The sequence below is a fragment of the Octopus bimaculoides genome, chromosome 15 (genome assembly GCF_001194135.2).
Source record: "Octopus bimaculoides isolate UCB-OBI-ISO-001 chromosome 15, ASM119413v2, whole genome shotgun sequence".
Classification (NCBI taxonomy): domain Eukaryota; kingdom Metazoa; phylum Mollusca; class Cephalopoda; order Octopoda; family Octopodidae; genus Octopus; species Octopus bimaculoides.
Window position 1 is genome coordinate 16,402,275 of NC_068995.1, and position 11,655 is coordinate 16,413,929.

Here is an 11,655-nt window from a genome sequence, read left to right on the forward strand (position 1 = left end):
CCAGTGCTCCAGCATGGCCGCAGTCAAATGATTGAAACAAGTAAAAGAATAAAAGAATAACAAAAGAAAAAGCGAAAAATTTGGAAATACATTTTCGACATTGCAGAAGGCGACATAAACAATCTAGAACTCTAGTGTACGCCAATTTTCAAAACTGCCATTAATCTTGGGTTTTCCATTATTCTTGGAAGTTGTTATTTCAGAAGTTCACTGCGGTACGGAAATAAGAATAAGTCCTACTTCTACTTATTCTTAGTAGATCAGTTGGCATTACAACTGCAAATCCATTTGCCAGACAACTTGTTGCATGGCGGCTTGGTAAATTGGACATGACATAATATCAGGTTTGACTTTTTGATGGTAAAAAGCTGGAATATAGAAGTACACAAGTATCAAAAGGCCATGATATTGGCGTTTACATCAATTTTGATGCTGTCTAGTGTTCTTCATCTACTATTGAATGAGTAAAGTGCTAAGGTCTGCATTTATGGGGAGACCTACTTTCTTCACCTCCCAGTTCTCTGTCGCTTGGTCTCTTGGATAAATGTACTTTAAACTTTCTACTTTGACAGAAGGACTGTGAGCGTGCACACATGTGCACATGCATACATGCGCAGACACATGCATATATGCGCAGACACATGCATACATGTACAGACACATGTATGTGCATACACATGCATGCAAGAACACTTACACATTCATGCATAGTGACACCAGTGAACGTACACACATAGAAACATAAGAGCACACATATCCTCATTTACACATACAATGCAAAAATACGCATTACATGTGCATTCACACAAGAGTACAGATGCACACAATCACATATGCATATACACATAAGAATACCTACACATTTGTATGCAATTATACCCACAAACATGCATACGCACACATACAAACATAAGGATACTCACATATATACCCATATACACATACTGCATGCATATACAAATTTCACATGCATTTACACAGGCACACAAATACACATTAACATGCATGCACACATATCAAAGAATGCCTGCACATTCATTGGAAATATACATGTATAATCATACCAAAATGTACACATGAACATGAATAAATATATATATACTCCCATCAAATATTTTCTAGGTGGGAATATTGAATAGTAGAGTGGACATGTTTTCCCTCACTTCTGTAGAGCCTGAATGATTTGATTAATTCTGTTATAAGAATGTATTTCACCCTTGTCCAATGATATATTGAGGAGATTATAGTAGAAGGAACAAGCTAATTTTGAACAAGATTGAACTCGATACAAAAATGCACATGGCCGAGATATTGCAGCAACCGAAGTATAAAGGTGGACACTTGAAGAACTGATTACTATGAAACTGTTAATCATAATGTAATCTAAAGATAAGGCAATTATTGAGTAAGATTATAATAAATAGAGAAAAGATGTGGATTTAAGAACAGAAGGATTACAATTTCAACCTTTGTGAATCTTAAACTTTTAGTCAGACTGTTTTGTATGCAGCGTATTTTATTTAGTTAATATGCAGTTTTTACTGGCACTCCATCAGTTACAATGATGAATCTTCCAGTTAATCTGATCATCAGAACAGTTTGCTCATGAGCAATGTGAAATAAATTGTCTTGCTCAAGGACACAACACACCATCGAGAATCAAATTTACAATGTTACGAGCTGGAGACCCTAGCCACTAAGCCACAGGCCTTCACTGCAATATGCAGTATATTTGTATTATATACATTATTTACATTTAATGGATATTTGTCCTCATCATGTTTGTTGTTTACACAACGTTTCGACTGATATACCCTCCAGCCTTCATCAGGTGTCTTGGGGAAATTTCGAACTTGGATTCTCATTCCTAAGGTAATTTTTGATGTTGTTGTTATTATTATTATTATTATTATTATTATTATTATTATTATTCAGGTCACTGCCTGGAGTGAAACTCGGAATCTTGGGGTTAGTAGCCTGTGCTCTTAACCACTACACAATATGCCTGTGGGCACATGATGTAGTGGTTAAGAATGTGGGCTATTAACCCCACGTGCATATTGCGTAGTGGTTAAGAGCACGAGCTACTGACCCCAAGATTCCGAGTTCGATTACAGGCAGTGACTAGAATAATAATAATAATGATAATAACATTAAACAATGCTTTAGGAATGAGATCCCAGGTTTGAAATTTCCCCAAGACACCTAATGAAGGCTGGAGGGTATATCAGCCGAAACGTTGTGTTAACAACAAACAAAACGAGGACAAATATCCGTCAAATGTAAATAATGTACATAATTCCTCATCTCTTAAATATAGAACTGTATTATATGTAGTATATATCAGAGCCAATCGATATTGGAAATACAACCTTCTTAAAAAAGATGGAGTGGTCATGGCTAGATTGTCTTTGATCTAGGTCTACTTGATCAGATTTTATCATCATGTTCTCAGCGTCATCTCTTTGTTAGTTTTGTAATCATGCTGGCTTGAACCACCATACACTGGAAAGTGAGTCAAAGCTGTTTTTGTTGTTTAGCTTTGATCAGCCCTATGTGAGTAGGCCTATGGTTTTGGAGATATCTAGTTGAATGTCTGCATGAAACCCACAAATTCAGCATTCTACAATATTCTATTGCATAGTCTGACATCCTGTAGTGTATCATGTTCATGTTTTGCCCTGAGACAGCCTCGATCATGCAGATCTGTAAGCAGTTGACATTCCAGTCATGGCTCCCCAACTTATTTATTTTTTCAGGCAAAACACATCTTAATCAACATTATCAAACATGTCCTGCCTATATTTGAATTACAAATAGTATAATATAATCGATTTTTAGCTGCTGTTTCTTGCAGGTTAAGAGGCTCCTAAGAGGCTCTCATATTGCTCTTTACATTTATCATGTTGATGTTTGAATTGGTGCTGCTGCTGCTGGTGGTGGTGATCGCATGGCCTTCATCATTGTTCTTCTTTACATCTACTCTTGTCTCATTTTAGTGTTCTCTTCTCTCATTTTAGTGTTCTCTTCTCTTTCAGCCTATGCAAAACATTTAACGACAAGTTGAAGACCATGCTGGAAGATGTTACACCGTACCTGAATGCAGAAGGGGAAACATCTAACTCGCAGCCAAGCCCCTTTGACCAGTTAGCTGACAGTCCAGAAATAAAGGGGTTTGTCAAGAAATCTACAGAGAACTGTATAATTCAGTAAGGAACTAGTTTTGATTACTTTCGTCTACAATTCTTTTTAATTACAGAAAATATTTCATTAACCTTTAGCTCACTTAAGTGCATCATGGTACCATATGAGTTTTCTCCCCTATAACTGCAGGTGCATTGTGCCGTATTGAGATTATTTTTCATGTTTGCAAGGCATGGCTCTGTGGTTAAGAAGTTTGCTTCTCAGCCATGTTTTTTCAAGTTCAATCCTACTGCATGGTACCTACCTTAGCCAAGTGTCTTCTACTATACCCATGGTTCAACCAAAACAGTGTGAGTAGATTTAGTAGATGGAGACTAAAACTAGTGCATTGTGTGTGAATGTGTGTATGTGCTCCAACATGGCCACAGCCTTAGGACTGAAATATATAAAAGAACGTGTATATATGTATGTATGTGTGAAGGCATTTGGCTTAGTGGTTAGGGTATTCGGCTCACAATCGCAACATCATGAGTTCAATTCCCAGTGACATGTTGTGTCCTTGAGCAAGACATTTTATTTCACATTGCTCCAGTTCACTCATCTGACAAAAATGAGTAGTACCTGTATTTCAAAGGGCCAGCCTTGTCACACTCTGTGTCATGCTGAATCTCCCTGAGAACTACATTAAGGGTACATGTGTCTGTGGAGTGCTCAGCCACTTGCATGCTAATTCCACGAGAAGGCTGTTCCATTGATCGTGCAGCAACATGATGCATCTACAGCATGCAAAAGGTTAATAAGTTGAAGCTTTGGCTCAATTTTTTTGTTGCTACTGGTGCTTCTTAGCTTCGGATCAGTCCTGACCAAAGGCATTCTGACTGTAATCATACTGTATTTTATTTAGATATATTTCTAGAATTATATTATCCAATGTGACCTGCTGATTGTTTTATGTAGTAGAGTGTGATTTGAAGAAGATTTGCCTGCTTTCTTCCTAGCAGCCCAAGAAGCTATGTAGTGGCTCTGTTAGGTTACTCATGGTATTCACAGTGCTGTTATATGATGTTTGAACAGCTAAGAATCTGTAAGGTTCTACGGTTTTCCAGTCGAGTCTTAACCCTACTACTCCTTCAATCAGTCATAGGTCAGGTCAGTTAGAACTTGGCTGGGATGAAATATGAACAACTGCAACTTTGTCATCAATTGTTGATGAGAGAGCTTCTATGTGGTCAGCTGATTTGCTAGAAATAGTCGCAAAAATCATCTTCAAATTAAACCCTACTCCCTTAAATGAAAAGGCAAGACGCAATTGATGATGTAGTTCTAGATATTACTATAAGATGGTGAATTAGAAGAATCATTCACATGTCTTACAAAGTGCTTTGTGGCATTTATTTCAGGTCTTAGAATGTTCTGAGACCAAATCCTATTGATGCCAAATTCATCTTTCATCCTTCTGTGATCAATACAATAAAGTACCAATCCAGGACGATGGATTAGCAGAATACTTAAAGCATCAAATACAATACCTTGTAGTCTGTTCCTGCTCTTATACATTCTAAGTTCTGAAGCAGGCGTAACGAGTTTGTCCCTATGTAACTGACAAAATACCTACTTAACCCTTTAGAATTCAGACTACTCTGTTAAATTTATTGCTGATTAATTTGCATTGTTTTGAATTAATCATGCATTATCTTGTAACTTTGATATTGCACTGATGTGATTGTATATTTTTAGAATAAAATTGTAAGGTAGTTGTAAGAGGCTTGATTCTGACAGTTTGGACATACAATTGGTAGAATATTTGGGCTGGATGTGGCTAGTTCAAATGCTTAAGTGTTAAGCACTTGTTTCCCGATAAAGTCTAGGCTGTCAATAACATTTCTTCACTGTTCCTAACTCTGGGCTGCCTTTTCTGTTTCTTTTCAGCTGGGTCCCAGCTTTTCCTTGCAGCTTCTGTTCAGATTTTGCTACATCACATGATAGGTTTTCCTGGAAGGTTTTTCTCTCCCTGTTCTTGTTGGTTTTGAATTGTCATCAATGCTTTAGTAACTTAGCTTTTTTGGGGTGGGGAGGGCTGTTAGCCCTATGCACTATGCAGAGAAGTGGGTCTGTTAGTTTGGCCTGTACTCTTTGAGATGTCCAGCAATCCAGCATGGGAGACCCTACCATGAGCTTGCACTCCACTGGTGTGGCTCTCACCACACCGCAACAAAGATATCATCTTGCGGTGAAGCCAACAAGATAATATAAAACATCTGAAAGAAGGAAACAAGAAGGGATCTTTGTATTCCCCTTGGAAGTCATTCGTTGGCTGCGATTCATTATCCTGATGGAAAGCAAGGTAGATACATCATGTTAGAATGAATTGATCCCCCAATAATTATCATTTTTTTTTTTTTTTTAAGCCTGGTATTTATTCTATCATCCCTTTTGCTGAATTGCAAATTTACGGGGATGTAACCATGCTAACACTGGTTGTGAAGCAGTGGTGGGGGACAAATACAAAGATGCACACACACACACACACACACATGAGCTTTTTCCAGATTCTTTCTACCTAATCCAGTCACATTGGATGGAGCAAGGAAGATATATCGTGGAGTGGCTATGGTTGGAATGCTTTCGAATATCACTGAATACAATCAGGGTACACCTGGGACTTAAACAAGAACACAAACTGAAAAAGCAGTCCCAGCCTATACTGTCTCAGAAACCACCTTAGTCTTTTTCTGATGCTTCATTATTTCTGAATTCAACATGATGTTACCTTAGCTTTGCTATGAAATATAGTTTTGATCCATTAATCTATTGCTACCAAAAGACAAAAGCACTATTTTTTTTTCTTCTTGAAATATTTTTGCTGTATTTTATGATTTTTATTATCTTTTTCTTTCTTTTTTTTCTTTTTTTTTCAATATTTTGGCTCTTTTGTTTACTTGGTGTAAGCATCGAGAAAAGACTTGGCTGAAGCCAGAGTTATTTAATAAATTATACAATTCCCTAAGGACATTAAGTCACTTATTTAATAGTTCTGAATTATTTCTGTCGAACAAATATGCCAGAGAGAATTTTGTGTGGTTGCAGTGTTACTTGCTGAAAGAGAAGAGAAAATTTGAATGTATTTTGATATTTTGATACTTTTCTTTTAGTTTTATCATCATCATCATCATCATCGTCATCATCACGTGGTTTTGAACACTTCTGAAGACAGTTTTAGTTCACATGGAGGGGAGTCTTTAACTTAATATCTTCTTCCTCACCGACTAATCACCTTCCAGTGATCTAAATGTTAAATATAATCTTTCACACAGTCAGATTTGGTCTCAAATAAAATCATATTTGCTGTTTTTGTTGTTGTTGTTATTGTTGTTGTAGTGGTTTATGAGGTGTAGTGGTGGCAGTGATTTTTAAGGTTATGCAGTCTTCTTCGACTAACTGAATAGTTCCACATTCAAAGCCTTGTTTCAGATATTTGTTGCTGTTATTCCTGTACCTGTTGTTTCACCCAAAATGGATTGGCTGAGTTGTTAGAGGATCAGATTAAATGTTTTGTGTCTCTTGGTTCTTACTCTTTCTGGATTTTGAGTTCAAATCTCACCTAGGGTAATTTTGCCTTATCCTTTTGGAGTTGATAAAATAAAGTAACTGTGGTGTATGCGTGCGAGTAGAAGTAATCGGCTTACCTCGGTTTCCTTCCTTTGCACGAGTCTGTCCTGCGGAATCCGATCCTCGCGGCTGGCCCCACCTGAAGAACACTAGAAATAGCAGCTGCTTCTCCCAACACCTAGACGATCGCTTGTCACGTCCTCTCCTCACAACAACCCTGTTCGAAAAGGGCACAAAATCCCGATTGAGGCTCCCTCGGCCCTTCTTCCTCTTCCGGTCAGCTCGCTGTTCCGGTCAGTTCACGGTTCCGGTCAGCGGTCAGCTCCCCAGTTGCTGACGTCATACCACAGTAACATTCCAGGGTAGTGTGGATTGGCAGAATTGTCAGAGCATCAGAGGGACTGCTTTACAGTATCCATTCTGTTTCTTTGTGTGTTTTGAGTTGAATATGATTGGTTAAGCTCTTGAAGTTGGTGACCAGACACCACTTGCAATCCAGTAACTGAAATCAGTAAAAGATTGGTGTGGCCAGTTGAGTTGGTTGATACCATCTGAAGTTATCAAACATCTACTTTATAAACTGTCAAAAGGAAACACAAACACACACACACACACACACACACACACACATATACACTCTTATGTGCATGCACACAGATGTTTATGCTTGATCACTCACACCAACATGCATATGTACACACAAAAAGAAATAAAGCTGAGCTGAGTTTTTTTTATTTTTATTTCCCATGAGGCTTAACCTTTACTGTATCGATTCAATTTTTTGCATATCAGCTGGTGATGTAACTCTAATTATATGGAAATCTTTTCTTGCAACCTCTTTCTATTGGGTAGGCAAAATAATATATGCATATAAGCACAGGAGTGGTTGTGTAGTAAGAACTTGCTTACCAACCACATGGTTCTGGGTTCAGTCCCACTATGTGACACCTTGGGCAAGTGTCTTCTACTATAGCCTCAAGCCGCCCAAGCTGGTAAACAGAAACTGAAAGAAGCCTATCATATATGTGTGTGCATGTGTGTCTGTGTGTACACACACACGCCCGTGTTTTCTGCGATGATTTGATAAGCAGTGCTGAATTTTACAATTCTGTAAATAATAGTATTTGTTTATAAGCTTATTTCATAGTGATCACTTACAAGCTTTAAGCTTATGGAAAAAACAAATATTATTATTCACGGTGATTGCTTATAAGCTAAAGCTCATCAAAAAATATTATTATTTACAGGATATATATGTTTGTGTATTTGTGTCTGTTTGTCCCCTGCCACTGCTTGACAACCAGTATTGGTGTGTTTATACCCCTACAACTTAGTGGTTCAGCAAAAAAGAATGATAGAATAAGTACCAGGCTTAAAAAAATAAATATGACTAAAACTTCCTCAAGGCGGTGCTGCAGCATGGCCACGGTTTAGTGACTGAAACAAGTAGAAGATAAAAGATACTATGCCATATGAAGTGTGTAGAATCCCGGAAAGTACTCCACTACCAAAGGCAAGTCACCTTGGTTACCAGATCTCAAGTGCACACGTATGGAACTGAGTGTACTTGTTTCACATCCAGTAAGGGTTAATTAAAGCTGAAGAAGTATTCGAGAGGAATTATGAGACACTATATCCAGGATTGCAGAGGTCCAAGCCAGCTACAAAACCTAGTTTTCAGCAGCACATCAGTTGTAGTATTACTGATAATGTGTTGTTAGTGGCTGTGTGGTAAGTAGCTTGCTTACCAGCCACATGATCTCGGTTTCAGTCCCACTGTGTGGCACCTTGGGCAAGTGTCTTCTACTATAGCCTCGGGCCTACCAGAGCCGTGTGAGTGGATTTGGTAGACGGAAACTGAAAGAAGCCCGTCGTATATGTGTGTGTATATATATATATATATATATATATATATATGTATGTATGTATGTATGTATGTATGTATGTGTGTGTATATGTTTGTGTCTGTGTATGTCCCCCCAATATCGTTTGACAACCGATGCTGGTGTGTTTAGGTCCCCGTAACTTAGCTGTTCGGCAAAAGGGACCGATAGAATAAGTACTAGGCTTACAAAGAATAAGTCTTGGGGTCGATTTGATTCGACTAAAGGCGGTACTCCAGCATGGCCGCAGTCAAATGACTGAAACAAGTAAAAGATTAAAAGAATCCTTTAGATAGCAACCTGTGTGAAACTACCCAGGGTTCTATGATGCAACTACATTTTAAAGTGATCTAAACTGAAATGTTCTGTCAAGATTTCATGTTGATTTATGTTGTGTACCCCATTTGATTAGCTTGGTTGAGTTATACAAGAAAATAATGTGGAACAAGAGTGTGTCAGTATATTGCTTATTTGGCTTTAATCAACTACAATGTGAGGGTGAGTACGATTGGCCAGCTAAATCCCCAGACTCCATTCCTGCCTTACCATAAGTCCCTTCTCTCTGCGGACCCGTTTACAAGCTAGCCTGCAATGAAGTTCCTGTCTATAGTTCAGCTGTTATCAGCCCATTGGCAGTGCCCTGTTTCAAAATTATTTTAATAAATTCTTCATTATTTTCAAAATTAATTGAAAAAAAGGTAGTGTAATTTAACAAAAATTTAGTAATGAAATGGTTAATTCATGTTTATTTATTTATCTATTTATGTTTGTTTTTTTTTTTTATTCTCTCTCTGTCACACACACACTCTAGGGTCCTGGAGTATATCAGTGGACAAATGCAGCTATGGAAGAAGTCTCTTGAAGAAATACAAGACAAAATCACTAATGAAATCACCATTAACAAGTAAGAAGAATTTGTTGTGGGGGTTGAGTTCCTTGCCTAACCTTTCCTTTCAGATTTCTGGACTTGTGCCTATGTTCATGACAGCTACTTTTGTAATTATTACGATTGCTATTATTACTTTAGTAATTGTAATAATTATTACTAAAGATGGCAGAATTAGCATGTTGGACAAAATATTGAGAGGCGTTTCTTTGAGATCTTTATGGTCTGTGTTCAGATTCTATCAAGGTCAAGTTTGACTTTCATCGTTTTTGGGGACTGATAAAATATGTACCAGTCAAGGACTGGGGTTGGTGCCACTGACCTGCTCCTTCGTCTCAAAACTGTTGGCCTTCTGCCAAAATTAGAAAAGATTATTGAGGTCTGATCAAAAAGTATCAGGACTGATGCTAGAAAAAGAAAACTACGAAACATATCAATTCAGCATTTAATCTTCTTTGAAGTGGTCTCCTTCTGAAGCCACCCACTTTATCCAGCATCATTTCTGTTGATGGAAGCATTCCTGGAACTTCTGTTTTGGAATAATGAGCTGCTACCTTGTGATATTCACTTGGATTTCCTGAACATCTTGCAATCCAATCTTGTTGGGGTCGTCCAGTGCAAAGACTGAGCCTTGGTTTTGAGGTCGTCCACTGCAAAGACTGAGCCCTGGTTTTGGGGTCATAGCCAAAGGTTAACTATTCGTTCTATTTTATGACCGTTTCAAGAAGTTTTTGTCTTCTTCAATACAATCAAAGAGATCCCGTGTAACTGAATCTCAATCTTCTTTTTGAGATGACTGCAGTCTACACACTCTACTTCCAGACACTACTGTAAACAATGGAAGTGGGTGAGAAAGTTATAACTTAGTGTGCATGTGCAACAGAGTTCAAGGTCAATCTGAGCCAAGTGGCTTGACTCTGCATACTTCCGTTCTGTTACCATAGCAACGGTCTTGATACTTCTTGATTAGACCCCGTATGTCAATCACCACCATTACAAATTCCACATTTACAAACGTTGTTCCTTGTTTTCTAAATGAATCACCTTCAATCCCACTACAACCACCAGTACTACTACAAACCATTAATACCACTACACATACCACTGTAATCAACAGCATTTCCTTCTACAAGCATAATCTCTTGCCATCAATACTGTCTCTCAACACCTATGCACTGGCTCTGGAACGAAATTTGCTTAGGGAGTGCACACCCAGGCCCCAAATTTTTATATGCATTTTTTTTTTATTTATGTTCTGTGTTCTTTGTGAAGAAACCTAATGCAATGTACTTTTAACAGATCACTTTTTACTCATTATTTTCTAAACGTGAGAAGAGTAAGTAGGTTTATTCCCAGGGGTCCATGCACCTATGCAGCTGTCACCAGTGATACTACAATTGGTGACACTAGCTCTCTATTCTACTGCAGCAACTACCATCCCTACATCTTGCATACAAGTATCAACATTGCCATCATCACTACCACCACCATTGTCACCTGTTGCCAGTACCAGCTATCATACCTGTCGTCACCAACACTATTACCTGTGTCGTCACCAACACTATTACGTGTGTCATCACCACAGCCCCATTTCAACTCCTGTCTCCAGTATCATCATTATCATTATCATCATTATCATTATCATAAATTATAATTATCATCATTATAATTATCATCATCATAATTATCATCATTACCATTATCATAATTATCATCATCATTATCATCATCATCATTATCATCATCATTATAATTATCATCATTATAATTATCATCATTATCATTATCATCATTATCATTATCATCATTATCATTATCATCATTATAATTATCATCATTATCATTATCATAATTATCATTACCATCATTATCATCATTATCATTATCATTATTATCATTATCATCATTATCATTATTATAATTATCATCATTATAATTATCATCATTATCATAATTATCATCATTATCGTTATCATCATTATAATTATTATCATTATCATCATTATAATTATCATCATTATAATTATCATCATTATAATTATCATCATTATCATTATCATTATCATCATTATAATTATCATCATTATAATTATCATCATTATAATTATCATTATCATTATCATAATTATCATC

At 37.2% G+C, this 11,655-nt stretch overlaps 1 protein-coding gene across 1 annotated transcript in view; it reads left to right on the plus strand.

Moving 5' to 3' along the window:
• Positions 1-11,655, plus strand: part of LOC106878966 (conserved oligomeric Golgi complex subunit 1) — a 243,076-nt gene that overhangs the window by 65,882 nt on the left and 165,539 nt on the right. Inside the window, exons 12-13 of the mRNA XM_052973195.1 lie at positions 3,039-3,209; positions 9,448-9,540. Coding sequence (XP_052829155.1) covers positions 3,039-3,209; positions 9,448-9,540 — 264 coding nt within the window. The remainder of the gene's footprint in view (positions 1-3,038; positions 3,210-9,447; positions 9,541-11,655) is intronic.